Source organism: Euprymna scolopes, chromosome 10, assembly GCF_053919585.1.
Source record: "Euprymna scolopes isolate OS-2025 chromosome 10, ASM5391958v1, whole genome shotgun sequence".
NCBI lineage: Eukaryota > Metazoa > Mollusca > Cephalopoda > Sepiida > Sepiolidae > Euprymna > Euprymna scolopes.
Genome location: NC_136491.1, coordinates 40,435,278 through 40,463,035, shown reverse-complemented (window position 1 = coordinate 40,463,035; position 27,758 = coordinate 40,435,278). Strand labels below are relative to the sequence as shown.

The 27,758-nt window shown below is 35.6% G+C and overlaps 1 protein-coding gene across 2 annotated transcripts in view; it reads right to left on the bottom strand.

Moving 5' to 3' along the window:
* The window catches only part of LOC145285933 (uncharacterized), a 547,541-nt gene that overhangs the window by 219,866 nt on the left and 299,917 nt on the right, over positions 1-27,758 (bottom strand). Inside the window, exon 2 of one of the 2 annotated variants that reach the window (XM_080134436.1) lies at positions 6,333-9,335. The exons of the other annotated variant lie outside the window; for it this stretch is intronic. Within the exon in view, the coding sequence (XP_079990562.1) occupies positions 9,315-9,335 (21 nt within the window). The 3' untranslated portion in view covers positions 6,333-9,314. Of the gene's footprint in view, positions 1-6,332; positions 9,336-27,758 lie in introns of those variants that run through there. 2 annotated transcript variants of the gene reach the window in all.

Genomic DNA, 27,758 nt, shown 5'->3' with positions numbered 1-27,758 from the left:
AACTTTAGTTAAAATTTTTATATTTAAACTAGTGGAGGTACCCGGCATTGTTCGGGTGTGTGTTGGTGGGAACCCGCGGGGGGGATTAAAAAAGTGGTAGTAGCGGGGTAGGAGGATCAAAATAGTAGGCAGTTAAGGTGAAGAGGTGTTAAAAATGAAAAAGTGGCAGTAGGCAGGCAGGCTCGAACCCATAACGTGAAGGAGACAAAGAAGGCAGAAAAAATGTGACGTCTTTGCCGATGCGCCCATGGCAAAACTGGAAGTTGCAAACGTTGAAATTAAGGCTAGTCAATCGAAAGGAGACGATGACTTGCAAAAATGTCGGCGAAAAACTGGCGAGTTGAGGGTGAAGGAATTAATGTTTTGGGCCAATTTTTCGATATTTGTCGTCCAAAAGATCGAGCTTCAAAACGATACTGCTTTCATCACGTTCCAACGCGTCTGTCAGAAGTTTTTGGCAGACATACAAACACACACACACACATTTTGCCCTTTATATATATACTAGCGGGGGTACCCGGCGTTGCCCGGGTGTTTGGAGGTGTGTGTGGTGTTAAATAAAAAAGAAACCGGGGGGGGGGGGGTAAAAGTTGGTAGGATCGAACCCGAAGCCCTGAGGCGAAGTTTGAAAATAAAATCGGCCAGCCAGAATGACTTACTGAAAGATGTTTGAATTTATTTAAGTAAGAACCAAATTGACAGGTGCGCGCACGGAAGTCGTCGAGCGTTACGACGACGACGACAACGACATAAGCATTGTTATAAGTGAAGTAAAGAAAGCAACGTTAAAACTTAAGCGGGGGAGTGGGGTAATCAAAACATCGAAAAAACACAAAAAAACTAAAGTAAGGCAAACGAACGATGTTAAATGTAAAAATCGAAAAAACAAAAAAAAAAAAACAGAAAAATGAACATGTGAAAAATGGCTTAAATAAGCCCGTTTCGAGATTAAAATTTAAAAAATCGGTGGGTACCCGGGTGTTTTTGGGTGTGTGGTCAGGGGTGGATAAGCGAAGTAAAAAAAAAGAAAGAAAAACGAACGTTACGTGAAAAATGGCTTAAATAATACTGGTTCAATATTTAAATTTAAAAAATCGAAAAAATAAAAAAAGACATCTCACACCACGATTCGGTCCCGAAACGTTTAGATAACGAACCAACGCACTAACCAACTGAGCTAACGCGACATACATGAAATTTAGTCAGTTTTTCAACTATTTAAAGTAAATCAGGTCAGGATGTCATCTGACGCATGCGTAGAACCGGTCGTTGTCATGAGATGACCGTTTTTGTTGCCCCCCCCCATGTCGAAAATTGTCGATTTCGGGGGTGAAAAAATGAACGTTTTTGGCCAATTTTCCAATATTTTCAACTTTTCACAATTTTAAAATACTAAAAAAAAAAAAAAATAGCTTACGTATAATATTTTCCCATATTATAAACTAATCGATCTATATATAAAACTGACCTTGTGTGTGTGTGTGGAACGGTCTACCATACTACTCATTTCATTTTTGGTCTACAGACTTGAAACTTGATATATAGGAGGTTCAGACTTGTGGAACAAAATTAATTTGATTTATACCCGGATAAAATAGCTGCTATGGAGTCAAAATTTAAAAATTCGAACTTGGTAGGCGTAAGTCAACCAAACGTTTATCTTCTACACATGTGCAAATATACATTTATGCGTTCAACTTCGTTAATTTTTAAAGTTTTGATATGTATATGGATCTGGCTCAGATGGTAACGAATAATGATGGAGAGCTATGTTTTTGTTTCGGTTCTAAGTGATGGTACCCAAGTCATATTTTTTCAACTTTGGAAATCACTACTATATATTGTGTACAGAATGATAATCAATAGAGAATTGGTTCTATAATAATAAATATAAAATCTTCATAAATTAAAATATCATATTTAAGCGTATTTTACGACAGCGCATCACTGGTCGACATGCTAATGTCATTATATACATAATACAATCAGAGATTTTTTGTTTAAAACATTTTAATATGGTATTTCTGTATTAGATCACACTTTGATACTTATTCGTCACAATATTTAACGGTATTTAGTTCTCTCCTACTGAAAGAACTATGACACCAGGGTCGGAAAGTGTGATTGATAGATAAGTCAGTGCACCCGAGGAGGGACACTCTGACCTGCAAAAAGTGCCTGTGCACCCCGTCGGCATTCCTCGGTAAGGGCGCCTTAGGCGAGTAGCAATAAACTAACCCCTTCTCAAAGAGAATGGACCTCCTAGGACTTGAAAGAATTAGGATAGACCATCTAGAACTGAGCAGAACCAGCATTACGCTGCAATCAACAGCGACTGGGTTATTACAGGAATGGCCTCATCTCTGTTGATTTTGGGGGACCGAGAAATGGTATGGTCCCTGGCCTTCCGAGATGATAGCATCTTTGGAGATAATCGAGAATCACACCAACATTTGGGGTATGAAGTTGTTTTTTTAGCAAAGGAAGAAAATAAAAGGATATATACATATATGAGCAATGCGACTCAAAGGAAACATTAAGAGAATGGAAGGGTCGTAAGATAACAAATGCTACTTAAAATATAAACAGTTTGTAAAAAGAGAAATTCGAGAAAAACGAAATTTTAAAACAAAACATTTTTATACAAGAAATAGGAATATAAAAATTACTTTTAATAATGAAAATGTCCAAAAATGGAAATGTGTTTGCATAAAGAAAGTTGGTACTTTTGCACGTTAGTGCCTATTTTTTATTATGAGTCTCACTCGGCAATGCCCAGCGAACGATGGAAACCGCCGGATTATACCGAGCGAGCAAAAAGAGATGCGAACTAGCGGACGGTGAAAATTGGAAGAAAAAGAAAGGAAAGAGTTTAAAAAGGAAAGAAAAAGAAAAGCAGAGTATCATTGCGCTTCTTCAAGCAACAAGTCTTGTGACAAGGAAGGAAAATAACGGTATTTTTTTACGACCTGCCCCAGCGTAATATAGACACCCACATCCTCCCCAAGTTAACAACGGCTTTCGGAATAAACACTCTCCAACCTTTATATTAAGAACGGCTTTCGGAATAAATACTCCTAACCTCGAAAGTCGTTCTTAATATGGAGAGGTTGGAGGGTGTTTATTCCGAAAGCCGTTCTTAACATGGAGATTGGAGGTGTTTATACTACGCTAGGGCAGGTCATAAAAAACAAAAAACAAAATAACTTTCCATATATATTTGTTCACTAATTCAAATAAACAATTTTTATTACCCCCTCCTCCCCCCAAAAAAAACCCCAGTTGACACAAAAAAGAACGAAGTTTCTTTTGTTTTACTTTTTTTTTTTTTTTTTTTCGTTTTTGTTCCTTTTTATCATTGACTTCCGTTCGCTTGTTATAAACCGGCGGTTTCTGTCGTCCGCCGGGCGTTGCCGAGCGAGACTCACGGAAAAACGGACACTAAAGTGCAGAAATACCAGAAAGATGATTGAATAGTCGTCACAAGTCTATATGTAAATAGAGTGAATAATATGAGTGTGTAACTAATATACAGTTTGTTAGTGTGGCATTGTGTATGTGTGCGCGTTCGTTTACCTTGTTCTTGTTAGTGTGTATATAGATGTGTGCGAGTTGAGGAAAATGCTAGTATGCGAGTCATTGAGTTCTTTCTGTCTCCTCCGTGCCCACAAGACATGGAGATGAATGTTGAGCAGACTTTTGGAAGTCCTTCGTGCAGATGTGATTGGGGTAATCGGCAGAAAACTGATTTTGAAAACACGGTTTTACAAGAATTTCTAAGTTTGCACAGTCTTACTACTTTTGCATGGACAAGTCGCTCTTTGAAGCTTAAAACGATTTTCGTTGGTTGGAAAATATTTTGAGTTCATACGTTTCTGTGAGAGCGCCAGAAAAAAATACATACATGCATATATATATTTGTTGTCGCAAGTGACGGCACGCTCCTTAACAAATTCGTCCACGCAATTCCGAACACCACCGCCGAATCGATACGCCACATCACGAACAAATACCGTTGAATCGACACACACGTTCCTAAGCTGGACCGAACAATCTTACCGAATCGACAAGCCACGATACGAAAATGCAATAACGCGAGGCACGTTATCAAAGAAGTGTATTTCAAAACCGTCGAATCGCTTATCGGCTTGTTCTTTTCATAGCCGTTGGGCGAAACTAAATCGTCGCTTTGGGGTAAGATGGGTGTAGTTCATTAATTAGTAAACTTGATTTGTAATCGAAAGGTCCCGGGTTCGCTTTTCACTGCAGGTAGGCCCGACTCCTACGCTTGTGCGCTTCCGCACATGCTTGGCACAGCAAGGAAAACGAATTTAAAGGAAACAGAGAAAGAAAGCGTACAGCAATTATAGCCATTTCCTTTTTAGTGTTCGTGGGAACCATTTCTTAGTCTCCATCGTGTAATTTTTTTTTTTTTCACAGTTTAAACTTAGAACCAAAATAGGATAAAACAAAATTGTCTTGATCGATTTTTTAAAAAGTATTTTACACTTTTTAAAGTATCCGAAAGCAAGTCGTCATTATGGATCTTTGAAGTCTTTCACACTTATTAAACGATCCGTAATACAGGCCTCTCATCAAATGTGCATTTCAGAGAGTAGAATTATATATAAAAAAAAAAATAATCAATTAAGTTCTTTGATGTGTATGGAGGGTTACTTGCATCATCTGATATTTGAAAATAGTTTCCAATCAAAAATTTCCAACCTATAACTATTATCTATATTTTGACCAGATCTTTCATTGCATTTCGATGATTCTGCTCTGATCTTTAATTAAAACACATAGATCCAAAATGGTAAGGTTTTAACAACATTCCAACTTCCATCTCTGGAATCATGTCTTGGTATTCAAAAATCAAAGAGTAGCAGAAATTAGAAGCAGAACACACACACATATATGTGAGAGATTTGAACACCGAGAGCAATGCAGAAGACCAGTATTGCTCTCGGCTCTTCCAATCTCTCATATATTTGTTTACCAGCAATGTTTCAAGCAAACTACCTATTCCTCAGTAGTTTTCGTGTGTGTGTGTGTGTGTGTGTGTGTGTGTGTGTGTGACTGTCCTACAGCCCATACCACTAGACCAATCATGATCAAATCTGGTATGATGATGGTCCCCTACCTAGGGATGGTGCACACCATTTTTCAAGGTCAGGGTCAAAGGTTAAGGTTATATTTGGTCTGACTCTTCATAAACTCCCCCACTTAAGCATGGTGCATACCAAGTTGGGGTTCGCCGCCACCATGGCGCCGGCCTTGGTAATTGTTGGTTCAGGGGAGGACTTCTCTTAAATCACTAATTTCCCTTTGATATGCATTGTCTTTACAACATATCGCCTTTGCTTGATGTTGTAGGCAACAGATGATTCTATTTTTACATCACATGGATGGGGGGGCTGAAATTTAGATATTCTTACATCGGAGGTTTCATCAGCCAAAATATTATGAAAATAAAACTGAAGATGAGAACAGTAGTCTAAATAAATTTATCTATATAAAAGCCAAGTACGCCCAAGGATAGAATACTGCTGGCATATCTGGGCAGGAGCTGCTAAAAACAGCCTATCCTGCCTTCTTAGTGGGGGATGCTCTTTTCTCTTCCCTGCAACCTCTCTCCCACAGAAGAGACGTTGCGAGCCTATCTTTGTTTTATCGTTATTTCCATGGCAGGTGCTCGTCTGAACTCCAATCTCTGGTCCCCCCCCTCGCCAATCTTTTACGAAAAACACCCGCCTAGCTGAATCCCCTGTCAAAAATTTTCTCCACTCTTTATCTGTGCCTAAATCAAAACATAGATTCCATGAACAAAGCTTCTTTCTTAGAACTGCACGCCTGTGGAACTCTGTTCCGTCTGCCTGCTTCCCACCTGACTACTACCTGGATGTCTTCAAGTTCAACGTAAACAAATTCCTGATGAACCGCCCCCTTAAGTAGACACTTCATTAAATCTCAACACTAACGTACTGTACTTGCAATAACCCTTATCCCCGAGTGGCTTCCAAGCCTTGATAAGTGGTGACCACCATGTAAAAGAAAATCCAAATAATAAAAAAGCTTTTTTTTTGTTTTGTTTTTTTACTTTGAAACTCTTTGAGTCGTATTTGTGAAGCAAAATATTTCTGAAAATTTGTAGTTAAGATATGCTATTAACTATCAGCATGAGAAAGTAACTATGATAAATGTATTTACCTGTGGTATTCATTGGCAAAAACCATTAAAAATTATATTTTTTAAGCAAAATTTATTTACCCACTTGTCTCGGTTTTTGGTGTCTTTTTCTTCCATTATTTCTGACATGTTCGTCTTAATTATTTTTCAATTTGCCTTTTTATTCTTTTTTTTTTTTTTAACCATTTTACCCCTTTTCTTTCATTTCCATACATTTCTTTTGTCAATAAAAACACGTAAATGTAATCGCCCCCAAAAAGAAGTATCTAATACCCTCTCCACCAGATATTTCGGCAGAAGGGATCACTGCCATAAGAAAACTCACGATTTTGTGAACCTAAAAACATAACGTTTGTAAACATTAATGCATGCATTTATTTTTTAATTTTGTAAATGTGTAGTTTAGCGGTGTAAATTTAGCCAGACAAAAAAAAATATAAAAAACTATTTATTTTTATATAAAGCACATTGTTAGACCCAAAGGCTGAAATAAAATTCATTTTTATTGTTTCATCATTTATATTTATTATTCGAGGCTGCTATATTGCTTTTAAAATTTGACCTTTCTATTTTATTTCTTTTTCTATTTGGCCAATCATTTTTACTTTTATTTTCATTTCCCTTGTTTTTCACAAATTATTTTTTCACTTTTTAAATTTGACTGACCAAGTCTTCTTTTCTCTTTCATTCCTCCCTTTATGACTAAATCAATTTCATTCTTTCATTTTATTTTCTTACTAGCATTTCATCCCGGCGTTGCCCGGGTGTTTGGAGGTGTATGTTGAGCAAAAATTCAAGTTAAGTTAGATGCATGTCCAAGAGAATCTATATCTAAAATTTCACGTGTTTAGACCCAAAATTGGCGGAGGAGTTCGGTAGTTCTCAAAGGTCAAGTCGTTGAACTTTGACCCCTTAACAGCCAAATTTCTGGCCGAAAATGGATTACAAAGATTTTCCAAAGCTCAGTACCCTGTATATCAAATTTTGTATCTGTAGACTTAAAATTGACAGAGTTATTGCGTAAGAAAATGTACACGGACGCACACACAGACACGTTCATTTTTATATATAATAGATTGACTACTTCGTTTTCATTCCTTTTTAGCCAATCATTCTTATCTTATTTTAAAATTTTTTTCAATTTTCATTCATTATTCTTCTATTTTTAATCAAACATTCTGTGGTTAAATTTGACACACTCCAACAAAAATTCGCTACTCCAAAACAATGATCTGATGTTAAAATTTAGTACTCCGAAACTCTACTGTCAAAAACATTAAATTCTGAAATTCGATACACTGCTGTCAAACTTGCTACTGTTACATGATAAGGGCTGTCCCCTTTTTACGTAAGTATAAAAAATAGGGAGATTTAGTTAAAATGAAAATGAAATACCATAGACGAAATTCGAACCTCGTAATTAAGGTTTAGAAATAGATTACGTGTGAGAATTAGAAAATGGAATGTAAAACAAACGATTGTATAGCTTAGGGATAAAATAGTTTCAAGAAAAGAATGTGCACTGCCAATTTTGTTATGAAAATTCAATTGAAAGAATGCAACTACAAGATAATTTAATAAACATGTTTTTAACATATTGGAAATATAGGTTACTGGGAATATAGGTTAAAATTCCTTTTGTAAAAAAAGGAAAAGTTTTAGAGACATATGTCCAGAACACGTGTGTATGACGTTCATCGAAAATAGAAAGTTCTAGAGATAGTTAGAAAAACTTTAGAGTTAAGAAAGGAGAAACTGGGAGAAACTCAGAGGGAGTTTGAGAACGACAGACGATAGTCTGCAGTTTGTCTTTCGAACGTCTAGAAGCGAGACGGTCACTTGAAACTTAATATGTGAAGCTTTGAATTCTTGATGATGAAAACCACGGCCGGTCGTGAGAAGAAATAAACCCATCATGTGTTTTTAGAAACGTCGTCTTTGTGTTATGATTCTACCAAAAGGTAAAGTGAATATTTTTATTATATGTCTTGTATATCTGTGTTATAAAATGTCTTAACATACACATCTTACATACACGTCTCGACATCTCATATCGACAATGTCTCTCTCTAAGACTGTCTGAACACTATCTCCTCACTCAAAGAGCTTCCCGTATCTACACTTCTAAGTAACGAACATTTTAATATATATGAATATCTTTATAAAACGAACAATATCTCTTACAACAACATCTCCCTCTTAATAAGACTCTCAACAACATCTCTCTCTAAGACACAACAATCTCTCTAACAACATCCCCCTCTCTCTCTCTAAGACTCAACAACAAACTCTCAATAAGACTCCTAAATGTAACACTACTCCCATATCCAAATCACCTAAGTCTCTGAAAAATCAGGCTTTTTATTTTGAATCTGAACCATCCTCATTTGCATATGAGGAGACAAAATCGCAAACAAACTTTCATGAGAAACACACGTTTAGCTGAAAACATTACCAATAATTCCACCCACTGTGCCTAAACCTAAATGAAGATTCCATGAACAAAGCTGCTTTCTTAGAACTGCACATCTGTGAAACTGTCTTCCGTTTGCCTGCTTTCCAGCTGACTACAATATGGTCGTCTTCAAGTCCAACGTAAACAAATTTTTGATGAGCCGTTCCCCTTAAATAATTCAATTTACCGAATCTCCATTACTTATGATTACTATGATATTGTCCCCATTGACTACTGTACACTCTTAAACTCGTACCCCCGAGTGGCCTCTAAGCCTTGACAACTATGTAAAAAAAGCGGTCATTTTTTACTTTTCTCCATTCTTTTTGTCTGCAAGGGGCCCCACAGGCTGCTGAAGAAAAGGTTTGTACCAATTTTTAAGGTGTTTAATCACAGAAGAGTAACTTATCTTGTTCTTGGTAACATTTCAGGCCACACATTCTTAATTATTTCTTTTATTTTCCCCTTCATTTATTTTCATCACTTACTATCCCTTTACATTGCCTTTTTTAAAGTAAAAATATATATAATAAAAGTTTGTTTCATTACATCATTCCTTTGGAGGGTAAATAAAACAAATGTATAAAAAATAAACCCCGTATCTCATTAAGTGCAAACTATAATACTTACCTTAAAACCCATGCTATGTACATATTCAGAAGATCTCAAATTATAAGAAAAGCAGACATACCTGAAAAAAAAAGAAATAAATATATTTGAATGACTTATGACTATTACAAGTTCTTTTGCTATTATTAGGTTGTTGCATAAGTTCCCACCGTTTTCATAAAAAAAAAAAATCAAATAATTTTAACAGAAAAAGTTCGTGTGGGACCCAAGCTCCAAGTTTTTGCGTGAATCCCATCGACTGAAGGTGGATAAAATTGTCGCAAAATCAGACATCTTTTCACCCAATTCTCTACATGTCTGATGCCCATCTTCCTTCAAAAGAACCCGGAGTTGATCTTCGTCTATCTCGATTGATCCTCTGGAATGAGGAGCATCATTGAGCTCAAAATTTACCGTTCGAATCTGATAAACTAATTTTTAACAGTTCTCTCAGCTGTAGCGTTTTCTCCATATATGAAACAGATATTCTTGGTCACTTCACTCGCTTTTTGACCTCGATTAAAGGCGAAAAGAACGAGTTGTCGAAAATGTGTTTTTTTATCTACTTGACAATCCATTTGACGGTTCTGAAAAACGATAAAAAATTATGAGCAAAAAACGATGACCATCATCTTGAACAGAATACCTGCTTTCTAATGATATATAACATGTTGCCAAATATCAAAACGTGTTTTAAACAAATATTTTTTATGAAACGGCGGGAACTTATATAACAACCTGATATTAATAAACTAATATTTTTAATAAAACAAATGTATACTAAACGCTGAAGGATTCTTCATTAACGGAACTGTTTGCTGCCATTCATTATGGCCTAGCTAGGCTAAAGTCATCCAGGTACCAACTGATTTCACGGCCATTAATTTGCTTAAATTCGTTTGCTTATGAAACATCCACCCTTCTGCTGCTGAAGTCTTTGACCTATGTAGATATCAAAGGGAGACTAACAGGTATAACACCTTGCACAAATAAAATAGATAAATAATGGTTAACGAAAAAAGTAAAAAATTATAAATGATTGACAAATATCTTGTCTGAATAAAATACGGTAAATAAAATATGTAGATCCATGAAAGCCATAATCGAATCGAGTATAAGAGTTTTCAGGGGCTTCAGCCTTCCCTCCATTCTGCTGTTCGATCTTTTGTCACACTACTGGTGTTGCTAGAGATGCTTGTACGTGACCTTCTTTAATATGGATACGTTGATGCGCAAACAGCTTCATCATCTTGGCTAAGTAGATTTGTATTCAGTGGCATGGAAACCAATGTCAGCAAAACCTTTGGAATGGTTGCAACCCTTCATTTACCTTTTCCGACTTGCATAGACCGTTAAGGGATTCTTTGCAGTGCCCACTCACTGGAATGTTCACTGCCATCAGTATGGCTCAGCTATACTAAAGTCATCAACGTTCGTAAATTTAAGTTTTTAAGAATTTACAATTGGTTAATGCGTTTAATTAAAATTTTAATGATAAATAATGTAGAAATAATATTTTGCCCGATAGTTTTTATTGAATTTATTCATTTTTTTGTAATTTCACTTTCAACTAGATCCAAAAACACTGAACCACATGAGTGCAGAGTCAACTCCCTTTTTCATTTCCAAACATGGCGACTTATACCTCTGAAGATGATCAGAAGTTACATCGACCGAAACGTTGTGAAAATAACACTCAAGATGAGAACAATTGTCTCATTAATCTGAATAATACAAACGATAGCACCTCATCTCAAAAATTCAGAAGTGTAATCAACAGTGCACAATTAATTGGCAAGATTGAACGAATATCGGTGTCTTGGAATGGTCTGCTTTCTCTAATATAGATGCTTTAATTGTTAAAAATCGTTTGGGATGGGCTGGTCATGTTTTAGGATGAGTGACCAGCCCTATACTATGAAAACATTTTATTCTGAACTAAATGTGGGAGTATAATTCAATAACTTGAGTGTTATTTCTTCCGCCCGTCACGCGAATAATTTCCTGGGTAAGGTTGACACTGTTGTCCAAACTTCCAAACTTCTGTGTACGTAACGCACCTTCTCTCAACTCCAAACGAACTTCTGTTAATTCAACTTATTTCTTCGAAATCCAACTTCAAAATGAACGTCCCTCTAAAAAATCAAGCCTCTTTTATCTCCAACCAGGAGCATCTCATTTGCATATCGGGTGGTCACATTGCAGGCATATAAAGAGATAAGGCAGCCATTTTGTTTCTTTCTTCTTCATTCATTTCATTCCACGACCGACCCGTTGAATTATGCACACGTGCTAGTTAGGTAAGTCGCACGTTTCCCTACACATGAAGAGGCGTGGCGCTGGACACATAACATGGGAGACGAGTACATTCCGGAGAGCAGAGGAATGAAATATGGGGTAGCATGGAAAGTTCCGAAAGTGAACAGCATCATCCTACTGATAACGCGTGACGGGCATGCACGGAAAAACCCGATGAAGGGTATGTGTGTGCTTTTATTGAGGACCCATTTGGATACATGAATTCACTCACACAAATTGATTTTAATACTGCAAACGGACTCCTATACATTTTATTCCTATATGATTTCTATATATACTATTTATTCAAAAGGAATCGACATTCAAGAGGTTATCCTATTTGCATATAAACGTTAAAGAAAATCTGTTTCAATAAATACCTCTAAACTTTTAATGCAAATTAGTAATAGAATTGTTTTAAGTATTCTATTTAGAAAGATCATATAAAATTGATTTTAATCTAGTTTTAATTTAATTTAGATTTAATTTTATTTATTTTTAATTATTAGTATAACCAACATCAGTTGCGTTTTAAACGAAAGTAAGTTTATTTAACCTACGAGTTATTTCCTTTTAAGTTATGAGATTTTTTTTGAATTTCATAGATGAAGTTTTGTGCTTCTAAAAATCGAATATATGGTCAACGGTCATGAAAATTGTAACAACTTAGTGTATTTAAGTAGTATGTGACTAAACTATCTGCCCGATAACGTTTTTTTTTTTTTTATCTGCCAATGCCGGATATGTACATCTAATTTGTTATCTTTGGAAATTATTGACAATCTGTTTTATATGTACTATAAAAAAATGCTTTTCCTAGGTTGGAAAAGGTGCAAATATTGAGTACAGCAAGGAAAGAAAATAGTATGAGATTGAACGTTACACTGAATGTGTATATGACGTCATAGAGCCCACAAGCAAAATGAATGATCATAAAAGTCTAATGACCGCATAGGAGCATAAAGAAAGCATAATTTATTGGAATAATATGCGGAGAACTACGATCATTGCCATAGTAAAATGTTATACAATTATGTGTAAATATCCTGAAAAAGTTGACACATCTCATGTTTGAACGAAAGTTTTGTTGGTAAAAGATGCGAAAAAATTTGCATCAATCATAACCAAAACTAAAACAATAAAGCAAGAAACAACAATATATATTAGAAAAAAAAATGGTAACACACAAAAGAAAAAAATAATAAAGGAGATGCCTTCAGCATCCTCCATCCCTCTAAAAAAAAAAATAAAAAATAAAATAATAAAATAAATAATAAATAAACATAAACCTTAAAATAAGTGATGTAAAAAAATAATAGAGAAAAGAATCAATTTTTTAGTTATGCTATGCAATTTTAATAGATCCATCGTGTGTTAGTATTCATAATATGTATGTGTGGGATCAACTCCTAAACTAAACATCGTTATGAATGATGAGATTCGTAATGTAAGTTATGTAGTTAATTATCATTCCTACAAAATTTCATGTTCCTATATCTTGAAGCTTAATAGTTATCAGACAGAAACTTCGTTGCCTTATTATTATAGGACTATACGAGTGAGTTTTAAAAGAAATTCTAAAAAAAAAAAAAATCCACAAAGAGTTAGAGTCTGATCAATAAAAGTACTATCGATTGTTATTGATTGATTTTTAGAACGAGTGGCTGGATGGCGCAATGAAGGTCAGCATTCGGCTGTGCCATCATTCATGATTATCTGGTATATTTGGATACAACCAGAAGCGAGTCACAGCTTAGATGTTCGGTAAATGGTTGGTCAGGAAGAGAAAAACGAGGATTGCGTTAGAAGAGTGCTGCATATTAGCATGGTATCGCCGAATTATCTGAGCAAGAAGATTATTATTATCGCATAGATTGAATTAGATTTGTTTTAAAGAGAAAAATGCAATTCAAGAACAAATATGGTTAAATAACGTTTTAGGAATTTAACTTGACTAGATTCAAGTAAGTAAGAATTTTAGATAAATAAAAGCAAATACGTTTTAATATAAAGGAATGTTAGAACATAAACAAAATACATGACGACGGTAGATCATTCGATTTACGTCTTTGGTCTCTTGTTGGGTTAATGATGTAACGAGAGAGCTTGAAAAACACGTATCAGTTAGTAAAGAGCTGGGAGTCAGAGAGTTAGATGACTCGGTCGGTCGGTAGTCAGATAAAGAAAGACGGTGAGTATTATTATCGTGTAGATTGAATTAGATTTGATTTAAAGAGAAAAATGCAATTCAATTTCTTTTCAGAATGTGCGTTAACAATACTAATACCTGGATACGCGATATAAATGCTGGGTAATAGGATTCTTTAGACGCACAAATGACGTAATCACAAAGAAATAGTTTTTTAATATATACACAGACGTTAAAGACGAGACAAAAGGAGTTGAAGAAGTCAGACAATAAGCTGGGGAGAAGACACCGTGGAAGCCGGTGAAATCAAAATCCAAAATGTGAAGTCAAAACATTGTTATCTGCGAAATGTCGATACCATGTGTGAATAAATGTTATCTATAAATATAAAAGCGAAAATGTATGTATGTATGTATGTTCGCTTTTTGTGTATGTCCAAGAAAGGCTTTTTTTTCCGAGAAGCGATCGGTCGCCTCACAACTTCTTAAAACTTTATATCGCGCCTAAATGATAATATCTACGAGTTAACAACCGGGGTCGCCTGTCTATTCAATTTGCCCGACTTTGAAAAGATAAATATTCAATAATTTTCGATCGCCGCATGTGCATTAAGCTTTTTCGTATATAAAAAAGAAGCGAACAGACTCGCGGTAAATAAAACACTGTCCCGCACTCAAAGTTGACGTCATTAATTCGTCAAAAACGGGCACCTGCCAAGTTGCACTTATTTTTCACTCTTTATTATCTTCCAACTAGGCGTCAAGGCTTCGTTTTTGTTTTTTTTTAAACAACCAACGATTTTTGGTTTAATTTGCCCAAAAACACACACACCTACAAACACCCGGGCAACGTCGGATACCCCCCACTAGTCTATTATATAAAGGGTAAAATGGGCGCGAGCGTTTTTGTATGTCTACAAAAGGCTTTTTGGCTGAGGGTTTTCGGATCGCTTATATTCCGCGAGAAGTTTGGGCATACTTCCCAGATCATAATATCTCAGATTCGCAAACGGACATCGTCTCTATCTCTTTATATTTTTTTTTTGATCGAGTTAAACCAAATTCCCACCTTGCCGTCGTGTTGGCTGTTTGTTTATCTTTTTTTGTATAAATAAAGCGATAGGTGTGTCAGAATTTTTTTTAGAATTTTTGACACCCCTAACACAAAACTGCGAATAAAATATTAAAAAAAACCTCTTAATTTCTCTTTTTAAAGTGGGTTGTTTATTTTCTTTATGGCCTATACTTCCAAAATAAACTATTAAAGTCGTTTAAAAAATAATAGAAATATTATTATTTTTTATTTTTCAAAAGACAGTGCTTACAAAGTGCCTGCGCAAGTTTATGCGGCCATTTTTTCTACGTAATGAAATCAATTGAATTTTATGAGTTAATTTTTTTTCAATTTTTTTCAATTTTAAAATCTATCAAAATTTTTCTTTTGGTTCAAATTTTACGATATTTTCAGGTTCAATGTGAAGTTTTATGCTCTTTCCATAAACCAAATATAATATTCTAGACGAGGGTTGTTTTTTTAAATTCAGCCCCACATTTTGAAATGTCTATTAAAATGAAAATAATTAATTTTCTCACCTCAAATTTATATATCACAAATTGAAGATAAAAGATCAATAAATAAAATAATCTAATTTAAAACAACAAAAAAAAGAACAGTCATTTGCATATTTACCTGTAAAGTCCAAAGTTTTAAACCATTTTTAAAAACCACGTTGATTTTTTTAAAAGTGAAACCTTATTATCTTGTTATATTGTTAAGAAAATTTCGTACAATTATGACAATTTTTTCTATTTCATTCGATGTTTTATTTAGATATTTAAAAAAAAGGCAAACCATAAAGAAAAAATAACATATATTAAATCAAAAACTCATTTTTTTTCTTTGATAGAAGAAAACAACATCGAAAATTTGTCGAGAGATTTGCGTTTAATCGGTAAAAACTGATGATTGAAATGTGATCATATTTTTACGTACGGTAACCCGTATCGACCAATTTTAATGACTTCAAATATCTAATTAATTACAAAGGGAAGATAAGGGGAGATAAATTAAATGTTTGTTTTTTCATATAGTTACTATCGAGATTACTTTTGAAATGTATTTGGTCTAATGTGTTGTTTTTACGTTTTGGAAATAATTATTTATGTCCCTTTGAGACCTCTGTATTTGACAAATTGAAAAGTCGAAGCAAAACCGCTTTATCTAATGGCGGATAACGAGTTGTGAAAATGCGATTTTCTGGGACCCTTGCTTTAAAAAATCCTTTTATTTAAAAAATGCATGGAATATAAACTATAAATATGGACAATTCTTATAAATGAAGAATGGAAGCACCCATTGCTTAGTTTTTTATAGGTAAGTGATTTTTGGCATTTATATATATTTATTAGATTTTGATTAAGTTAAAATTCGTTGAATTTCGTGAAATTTTTTTTTAAAGAAAACCGATGAAAAAAATATTGTGTTTTTTTCGATTTCGATTTTAAAATTTTGTCTTTGCTCATTTTATTGAAAAAAAAATTAAGGGTTGGAAATTACATTTTCATATTGATTATAAGCTTCGAAACAGAGAGAGTCTATACAATCAAATGTTTATTGACTAGTTTGTAATGGCGGCTTCTAATACTGCTAATACAGCGGAACTATTCAAACGCAAACGCCGCTGCCTGGCCTTCACTAGCGTTCTGTAATTGGTCTTTGGTCAATGTAGGAGAAATCCTTCATATTACCGAGACAATTACCATTTATTTGGAAACTACCCGAGTGCCCCCTTCTTGGGCTAGCTGCCACCCCCATTAAAAACGACCTTGTGTCTAATTTGCTTTCGTGGAAGGTTTAAAAGCAACGCCATCTTTTGTTTTTGATTGACTACGTTAAATTTGAACGCTTTACACTTCCGGTCGCGTCATGGAGTAGCGGTAAAGTGTCAGATTTTCTTTCACTTTCCTTTTGCGCCTTCGCGTCACGGGTTCGAGCCTGCCTACAACCACTTTTTTTTTTTTTTTTTTTGCTCAACACACACCTCTAAACACCCGGGCAACGCTGGGCATCCAAGCTAGTATGAAATATAACTGTGTGGTCTCATCTTTCGAAGAAGATCTGTGAATTCGTCCCGGTTGTTACCGTCATGTTTAATGTTTCTCTAACTCTTAAATGTTTACAGACTCAGTCTATTATATAGACTGTTGTTATTATATGTACTCTTCTTCTTCTTCTTCACCAAAGAACATTGTCTCCTCTCGTCGTTTGAAGCCATCTCACGTACAAGTATTTGTGATCCCCTCAAAATAACATGTCAATATGTCCATGTCATCGTTTCAGTTCCGCTCAAGCAAAACATTATTCATCGATAATTTGATAGCCCGCTCTCCAACAAGAGTTCGAATGTAGACACCATTCTTCGAGATGTTGGTTCTATTAGTTCAAAGCCTCTAAAATGACTCCAAAATAAATAGCCTTCTTTGTATTAGTGCTATAATAACAGAGACCCGACGTTGTCCGGGATTGAATGAGGATCAACCCTTTTATACTTTTATCATGAAAATCGGTGAGATCGCCCATTTTTAATTAAACCAATTGATTGTCCGCTTCAGTTAAGTACCCTTTTCTGCAGTGTACCAAGAGGGTGCTTCATACGCCTTCCCGCAGTGGCTTAGTCCACACTACATTGTAGTCTACATTGCATTGTAGAAAATCTACTGCTGATTCTATAAAATTATCTTAAAACAATAGCTACACTTAAAATTTAAAGTGCAAAAATCAAATATCATGGTTTAATTGTGCTCTAAACAGAAACATTTATTTCTAACGTACTCCTGTCTTATAAAAGAATATACAGTTGATTTTATAGGAAGGGCCTTTTTGTAAAACTTTTGAAATGCACTTGTGATGTTAGGTTGTATAAAAGTGTTAACTTTGGTCAAAATCAGATTTCCGTTTTTAATCAGATTTTTTTCCATTATCACTTTTTGATACTCATCAGATGCATTCCGATATAAAATTGACATAAAAACATTCACAGATACATCAAGTATCTTGGCGTGAAATTACAAAAATAATCGTCCCAGCCGTTTCCGAGTCCATAGGGAACTCACAAGGTTCCTCTTATATAATAGCAGATAAGTAGATAGATTATGTAAACGTCATATGATAGTTACATAAAAATAGAAATGTCTATTCATAATGTAATACACTTTCATCATTATGCAGCAATATCGATTTGAAATAGTGTAGTATCTGTTCAGTGCTCATTATACTATCTTCCCAGAAATTATCTTCTTAGAGAGGGAATAAACAGGATAGTGTAGTATCTGTTCCTAATGTTTTGGAGAGGGGTACTGTAGTATCTGTACTGTTAACATGACACCATCCCACAGGAATTACCTCCTCTTTGGGAAGAAGTTTTGGGTTTTTTTTTTCTAACTTACGTTCATCCCTAACAAGGGATATCGCCACTTGGACGTAAGGGCTACTATTTGGGACCATGCCTAGGAAAGATTAACAAAATGTTGGTTTACGTTACAGTTAGACTTCTGAAAATCAGTACAGTCAGGAAAGCAGGTAGCAGGGAGGGAATTCCAAAGTCTAACTATTCAAGGGAAGAAACTATTAGAGTAGAAAGTTTTCTGGAACTTAGGGTCCTCAATAGTGAAGAGGTGAAATGCTTTTATCGGGGATATGTATGTCTAGGGGCCACAAGTGCAACGAGTTCATCAGAGCACATTCCATTAAAATATTTGTAAAACAGGCACAGAGATGTAAGATTGTGGCGATGGGACAGGTGTTTGAGCTTAGTTGACAAAGTGGAAACCAGAGGAAGAGGCTAGTAGTAGATGTACCAGCCCAGATGTAGCAACAATACTCCATGCATGCATGAATGATGGTTTTGTAGAGGTATAGGATACTCTCAGGGGTGAGTAATCTAGCACGATAGAGGGAACCCACCTAATTTGCAGCAGCTTTTGCAATGTCCTCAATATATTTGTTCCAGTTCATATTGCCCATGAAGGTTAGGCCGAGGAGTTTGAAAGAATTCTCAGGTAGGGTGTCATGGATATCCGTGGTTGAAGAGATGTAACATCTGTTTTGTTGTAATGAAAACATCCTCCCAAGTATTATCTCCTCATTTTTGAATATACGTAATTATGTAGTATCTATTTTATTGTCACAAGCCTAATTTACCTCCTCCTTCACTGGGTCTTGTATGTGTTCGTTTGCCATGATACCATCCTCCCAGGCATTACCTCTTTTTGGAGGGAGGAAAGTAGTGTAGTCCCTGTCACACTCTATACAACTGATGTCTTCCACTATGCATGATGGTAGGGAGAACACAAGTTGAAAATATTTTGGATTGAATGTTGAAAGAAGGAGTGAATGATATGAAGTGGTGTGAGGAGGGGATGCATTAAGTACAAGAATATCATAATATGAAGTCTGTGAGTTCAAATCGCAGTACAGGCAGTACATTTTCATTGTATCGTCACTCACACTAAGAAATAAACTTCAGCATTACATAGATTGAATCACAGCAAAATACTACAGCTGTTGTTAGTAACGGAAAATTTCTAAAAATATCCTCCATTTTATAATAAAAGTCAATGCGCATTTATTTTTATATTTACACGGGGCGTTCCAAAGGTAATGCCTCCTTTTTTTTTTTTTTTTTTTTTTTTTTTTTTAGTTCTGCGTGAATGAATCCGCGGGGATTGCAAGATAATGACTGAACTTATGCATTCATGACCTAAAAGTTTCATCTCTATGTTGCAGATATTGACGGTGTGAGACTAAGAAAGCAACCTCTGTCATTGATGCGCATCAGCAAGTCAAACAATCCTATATCTTGAAATGAATTTGGAAAGATATGTTGTGACCCTTTGGCTGTGATCATAGCATAGTATCTGTTAACTGTGACAGAGTCAAGGGTCAAAACATTATTATGATTATTATTTGATTTGAGCGACGGCGGGTCGCTGGATCGATTATTATGATTAGAAAAATAAACAATTAGATTGGGAAAAAGTGATTGACAATTAAATAATAAACAACTACAAAAAAAATGTGATTTTAGAAAATGCAGGAAAACATAATTGTTGGTTTGTATAAACAAATAATCAGATTTATGTTACGTCAGCGGTTGGGATTTTAGACACGTGATGAGATGTAGATTTCGGGAGATTCTAATCAGTCGTTAGCTGAACATCAGAGAGAACGGACGACTCAAGAGGGCGTTGGTCTCTCCATGACGCAGGGAGTGAGTGGCGTTTTCTTAGGCAGCCAAGATGTGAAAACGTTGTAATCTCTGAAGATGCCGGCCGAAATCATGAAAATAAATGTTCGTATATAATCCAGGTATGTGTTGTGTTATTAACAGCTGTTAAGCAGGACTGTTTGTCTACAACTGCTTTGATACGCCCACGTCAATCGTTTCCTGTTAGAACTGTTGGATAAATGTTAAAATATACACAGTAGACGATCAACTAAATGATACGACGTATATACATATACGCATTTACACGTTCATGAATATACAGATACAATATAAACCTCACTATTTAACATGTACGCCGTTTTGGAACATGTTCATATACATAATGTAACAAAGAAATCTTCCACTCTAAGTAAAAAAAAAATCAATCTGTTTTGTTGTTAGTCCACCAGAAAAGACCGGAAAGTATTAAAATGATCGATTATTATGATTGGAATTGAATAGTCGATTATGATTATGATTGGTAAACGTATATTGTTAGAGGTCCTGAATATGACCTTAAACTATATCCGATGGTGAGGGTCCCAGCTTGCAGGCCTTAGGGAGTGTGGAGCCACCCTTTAATTGCCATTGCTCCCAGGTCCACTCTGACCCGGAGTGGTAGCACCTGTTAGGGTCCCAACTATAGGTTAAATAGAATACGACTTAAAAAAGCAAATATACTATATTAAAAAAATCGTTCTTCAAAATCACAAGATTCGACATTAAATAACCTGAAAAGGGTTGATATGTCGTAAAACAAAACAACCAACCAACCAATATTGTTAGATAGAAATATTTTATGGATGTAAAAAGTTATGTTAAGTTGAAAGATTTACATTTAATAGTTGTCGGGAATGTTAATTTGACGGACGGAATTTAAGCTAACGATAATATAAACAAAAACATACGAGACAAAACCGAGCAAAAATCTTTAGACTACATTTAGTGATGACGTAATAAAAATATAGATTTTGAGGTGTAGTTACGTGGTTTGGTTGGTTGTTTTTGTTTTACGGCATATCAATCCTTTCCGGGTTATTTAATGCCAAATCCAAAAATTTTGAGGAAAAAATTTTTTAATAGAATATATTTGTTGTTTTCAAGTCGGTTTCTATTGAACCCATAATTGGGACCCTAACAGGTACTACTAATCCGGGTCAGAGTGGACCTGCGAGCAATGGTAATTAAATGGTGGCTCCACACTCCCCAAAGCCCGCAAGCTGGGGCCTCACCACTGGATATAGTTTAAGGTCATATCCAGGACCAAAAATCTTTAGACTTCATGCAGTGATGACGTAATAAAAATATAGATTTTAAGATAGTTACGTGGGAGATGAGTTTCGATATGCAACGCGTTAGAGACAGATATGTTTTTTTTTATGACTGGACGCCCAATGGAAGTCAGAAAGGGGGGGGGTGACTTAAAACAATGTGATCTTATACAAAGCGTGCTAACTCTGAAAAAGAACCTAGCAAAGAATAAATGATTATATTTAAAAAAATATGATTTCCGTCTGAGCGATTTCACTTTCGGAAACAAACACCTTCAATTTCAGGACGCATGAAAAGAAGACTTGATGTATGTTTTTGCTGGTGTTCTAACCGACAACAATTTCTATAAACTGTTAATTTATGTATACACACATGAACAACCAACAGAGAATACACTAGTCGAATCACACGCAAAATGTGAACACTCATGAGAGACTTACATCTGTTAAATAGATATCCGCATATTATACACACACACGCACACACAAACATATATACGCTCGCTATACAGCTACGATGGTTATATATTCCCTAGTATACAACATAACAATTGGTGCCGTTACAAAATCCTTTTATATTATACTAGCGGGGGTACCCGACATTTGCCGGGTGTTTGTAGGTGTGTGTGTGTGTGTGTGTGTGTGTGTGTGTGTGTGTGTGTGTGTAAGGGGAGGGGGATAAAGTAAAGAATACGCGAAGTAATAACCCTGTTTCAATTAAAAAAAAACGATGTTAAACTTCCTAAAAAAATCGGAAAAACGAGAACAGAAAAAAAAATATCGAACAAACGTAAAAAATGATGAACGTGGTCGGAAAAACAAAGAAACAGTGAAAAGCGAAAAAAAATGCCATAAATAATCCTTCATTTCGGTTAAGTCCATAGTACGTTTCACCCAGTAGAAAGCATAGAACGAAAAGGAACGTTAAAATTACATTCCAGTTTTTTTTAAGCAACTACAAAACGAAATAAAACGAAAATGATGTATTATATGTTTATTTAAAAAAAAAAATGGAAAGTATCTTTTTTTTTAGTGTATAAATGTTGGGAAATAAATGGTAATCAAGCAACGTAAAAGTAAGCGTGGGATAAGAATTAATGTTTGTGAGAATGTCGCTATCGGTTAATTCCATGGTGTGTTGAACCCAATAGGAAGCATAGAACGGAAAGGTACGGTGAAATTGCATTCCAGTTTTTTAAGCAACTATGAAGTTCAGAAAACCGAAACCGGCGTCCATTCGTAACTGTCCCTTGGGAATGATCACGCAACGGTGTAACTGGGTGACGGGGCAAGGAGAAATTAATTAGAGAGAAAAGATTTTATTACTTGCAGTGATTTTAACCGATGGTGGCAGTGAGGAATCTAAGATTATCGGTGAAGTGGAGAGGTAATATGCCTATAAAACACCTCAGATATTGTGCTGCAGTTTGTGCATATTACATTTGCATCAAATGTCTTGATTTTTAATCCTATTAAGGTCAAAATCATGGGGGAAAACGAGTTCATTTTATATATGTATATATATATATATATATGTATATATATATATATATAGGGATAGGGAGGGAATAGGGATATCATCCTTTAATACCACCCACTACGTAAAAATGGTTGGTGTTTTTTTTGTTTTAGATTATCTGAAATTATAATTTATTTAGACATAAATTCGGAAAGAAATACTCCACTCTAAGCAAAGTCAATAGCTACTGCTGCTTTTAAGTCATTAAGTGATAATTTAGATATGAAAAATTAAATTCCACATAGTTTTTCGAAGTTAGTTCTTCATTTTCCAAAACGTTGATAATAGTGGCGCCTTTTAAAAGTACTGTCTCTCCTTTAGAAAGTGTTTTAATGACTTTTCTTGTTGAAAGAATTTCTTAGTTTTTTGGGGTGGGGGTAAAAAAAAATCGTCTGGTTAATTAACGCAAGCTCAAAAGACAGCTTTTAATTTTATCCAATAAAAACGCCCTGTTAATTATCCAGGAAAATTAACAGAAGTGACAAATTGTTATTATATATATATATAATTTTATTTTATTTGTATTTTATAATTTCATTTTACTTTGCAAATTATGTTGAAGGAACATGTTTATTTGTAACGTGTGTGTGTGTGTATGTAAGCAGAATTTGAGTAGACATGTTCATTTCGGTTAGCCCTGTATGTGTTTATGTGTGACAGTGTGTGTAAATGAGATACGTACTGTAGATGTGCGTGTATATTTATGTGCTTGTTTTGGCAATGACAAGACGTATATCTGAACTGTGTACTTGAGTTTGGTTCGCAATATGTATATGCTGTTGCTATGTTTAGTAGTTGGTCCATGTCGTGTCTCTCATTGCATTTGTTGAGTGCCTTCAGACTAAAAAGACTGAGGTAATGAACATAAGTACATCCGGGTCTTTCTTCCTTCCAAAATTGTCATTCTATGATTGATAAATTAATGCTAACATTGGCAAGGCATAAGCTGTCACTTGAGAGGGATATCAACAAGAAGAATATGCATTTCTCCCCCTGAACATACAGAAAGTGATTGTGATATGTGATCGGATAAAATAGCATCTGTTTGGAAGAGAATGAGAACTGGATGACGGTGGATACAGACTCTTACATTTCTTGCGCCGATTTCCCTTCGCCATATCACTGCCCTAAGCTCAACCTATATGACTACTTCCTTTGGGGATTTCTCTATTTCAACAGTCTCCAGACACTAGCAGATTTGACGGACAACATAGGAGAAATATCCGCTGGCATATAATACAAGTTATCTGCAATTTCAACGTTCTAGATGTAACAATTATTCGTTGATAGAAAATTTTCGTAACAATTAAGGACAGACCACTGATAAGGTTTTCAATATTAATCAGATTCAAAAGATACAGTCTCCATCATTCGGCCACTATTCAATGAAAAACTTTTTTTAAATTTCCTCTCGGAAAAATTCGAGATCAAAAGAAAATAGTGTACATTTTTGGACCAGTCTATAAATGTAGCTCAAACATATCTATTAGCTTTCAGAATGTCTTTACTAATGTACGATGCACCAACGTTGACCCAGCGGGTCATAGGTCATTTTGTTTGTTCATAAATTCTATACCTATACATATGATCGTAAATACATAACTCATCTATTCAAATCTGTAAATAAAAAGAGTATAGTTCTCAGCATTCATACTACTTTCTACGGTTTGACTCAGTTTTGGTTCCAAAAACTTGATTCCTCTGCCTTCTTGACTTTGGAGGATAAAGCCTCCTTGATATGCAAATCAATGCATATCAAAGTACATCTGCCCATGATCTTCAAAGATCATCTCATAACCTCGTGCCCAGATTGGCACTAAAATCAACTTCAAACACTGCTAGATACTACTAGCCTTTTGGGCACCGCCAGACACCACTAGCCTCTCGAGCACCACCAGCCTCTTGAGCACCACCAGACACCACTAGCCTCTTGAGCACCATCAGACATCACTAGCCTCTTGAGCACCACCAGACATCACTAGCCTCTTGAGCACCACCAGACACCACTAGCCTCTCGAGCACCACCAGCCTCTTTAGCACCGCTAGATACCACTAACCTCTCGAACCCCGCTAGCACTGCATCAAATTTTGGAAATATAAAATCATGTAGTTTGATATGCATGTTGTACGACTACCCCCACAATTTCATTTTGATTTTCACCAATCAGAAGCCTATCTTTAACTAGGGAATCACCACTGATTAAGGCCCAATAGCCACTCGAGGATAAGGATTAACGAGTTTCAGGTGCACGAAGAGACAACACAATTATGATCAATAGTGGAAAAAATTGGGTTGAATTTGATTATTTAAGAGGACGGCTCAACAACAACTTGTTTACATTGGACTTGAAAACTACCATATTATAGTCAACCAGGGAGCAGCCTCACGGTATCATGTTTCACAGACGGGTAGGTCTGTGAAAGAAACTTTGCTCATAGAATTTTCGATTAGATTAGTTTTAGGCACAGATAAGAGATATTATTAAGCATGGCTGCAGCTAGATGAATGTTGTGGATATTTTACAGGAGCGAACCATAGGTTGAAACTCAGTCAAACACTTGCCATAATAAGAGTAGAACAGGGATAGACTCGTAACGTCTGTTCTGTGAGAAAGAGATGATAGGGAGAAAAGAACATGTTTCACTAGATTCTGAAATCAGTTTTGTACTCGGTCAAACCCTCTATGTTAACTGATAAACACGATGCTGGAAACATACACTTTGTCAATCTATCTATATATAAAACTAGCATTTCAGCCCGGCGTTGCTCGGGTGTTAGGAGGTGTATGTTGATAAAAAATAAAGAAAAAAAAAGCGGTCAATTTTTTAAGCTTTAACCCCTATTATGACCCATTAATATTTATTGTTTGGGGCTCAAATTAAGTTATTAAGTTAGATCCATGTCCAAGGAACCTATATCTAAAATTTCTAGTGTTTAGACCCAAAATTGTCGGAGGAGTTTGGAACAGTTCTCAAAGGTCAAATCGTTGAACTGACCTCTTAACAGCCAAATTTCTGGCCGAAAACGGATTAAAAAGATTTTCCCAAATCTCAGTACCCTGTATATAAAATTTTGAGTCTGTAGACGTAAAATTAACAGAGTTATTACGAAGGAAAATGTACACAGACAGACTCACAGACATGTTCACTTTTATAGATATATAGATAATAGATAGTAGCGTTCGTGTGTGTGTGTGTGTGTGTACAACTCTCCCCCAGCGCACATCAGTGGACCGATCATGACCAAACCTGGCATGATGATGGTCCCCCATTTAGTGATAATGCACACCATTTTTCAAGGTTACAGTCAAACTCATAGCCTATGTATATAGGCTCTCGTACAGCCCACACCACTGGACCAATCATGACTAAACCTGACATGATGACGGTTTCCGACCTAGGCATGGTGCACACTATTTTTCAAAGTCAAAAGTTTATGTCTGGACTTTGCTTGTTGTCATAAAACAACAAACTTCAGTTGTATCTTATGTCTTGGCCACAACATATTAAAACCGACACAAAGGTTACCACCACGTCACACATCTCACCAAGATTAATTCACTTCCTGTCGATAACAACGAAGTATATATTTGCATCTTTTGTTTTGATTAAATATGTCACAACTGATAAAATTAACAATTCATTTTTCACGTTGCTCCAGATCAAAAAGGGCGGATCAGTGAGAGCTTGATCATTAGTACTTTGCGAGGTTCTGCTATTCTTCCCATGTCTGGCTTTTTTTTTTTTTTTTTTTTTTACACGGAGTTCACCACTTATCAAGGCCCAATGGCCACTCGGGGATAAGGGTTATTGTGTGTACAGTAATCAAAGGGATAGTATAACAATAGTATTGGAGAATTGGTAAGGTGTCATTACTTAGGGGGGCGGTTCATCAGGAATTTGTTTGTGTTGGACTTGAAGACATCCAGGTTGAAGTCGGGAGGGAAACAGGCAAGCGGAACAGCGTTCCACAGGCGTACAGTTCTAAGAAAGAAGCTTTGTTCATGGAATCTACGTTTTGATTTAGGCACGGATAAGGAGTGGGGAAAATTATTGACAGTGGTTTCAGCTAGTCGGGCGTTTTTGGAAAAAGATTGGCGAGAGGGGACCAGAGAATGGAGCTCAGACGAGCATTTGCCATGGAAATAACGATAGAATAACGACAGGCTCGCTACATCTCTTCTGTGGGAAAGCGGTTGCAGGATAGAGAAAAGAGCATCCCCCACCCAGCCACGAAGTCTATTTTGTACTCTGTCAAGGCAGGATAGGCTGTTTTTAGCAGCTCCCGCCCAGATGTGGCAGCAGGACTCCATCTTTGGACGTACTTGGCTCTTATATAGATAGAGAATTGCATCATTAGATTGCTTCTTTTTTAGATGTAACAGAAAGGTAAGTTTCAATGGTTTGGAAGACATTGCCAGCAACCAAGTTTGTAATGAAGCAACCCTTTGCATCAGATCCTCTCATTTAGATAGAGTCTGGCACGAGAGCTTGCTTTACAAATTTGACCTTTGAGATATCGAGAGTTATTGCTCCAGAAATGAAGTTTTCATCAAGAAATTCGCTGATACTCTGAAATATTACAGTTAATACATTAGCAGTTGACCTTGCAGGATGAAATGCATATTGTTTGCCAATAAGTAGATTGTTTTTAGCAATTGCTTGGTTTATCACAAATTTTAGAAGCAACGATTCTAAGGTTTATCACAAAAAAAAAAAAACTGTCTACGACTCTTATCTTGTTGCACAAATATGCAGAGCGGCATTTAACATGTAAAATAACATATGTGAACATATTTTATGGAAATCGCTCCAGACAAAGCATGAATTCACTTGGTGTAAGGAGCTAAAGAAGATACCACTTCAAAGTCCAAACAAGTCAACAATAACTGTTATATGAAATAGATCCCAACCTAGAAAACAGCAATTCTTCCTCCTTTGTCAGAAATCTTTCATGGAATGTGAGGACTAAATGACAAAAATAAAGGAAACAAACGATTGTT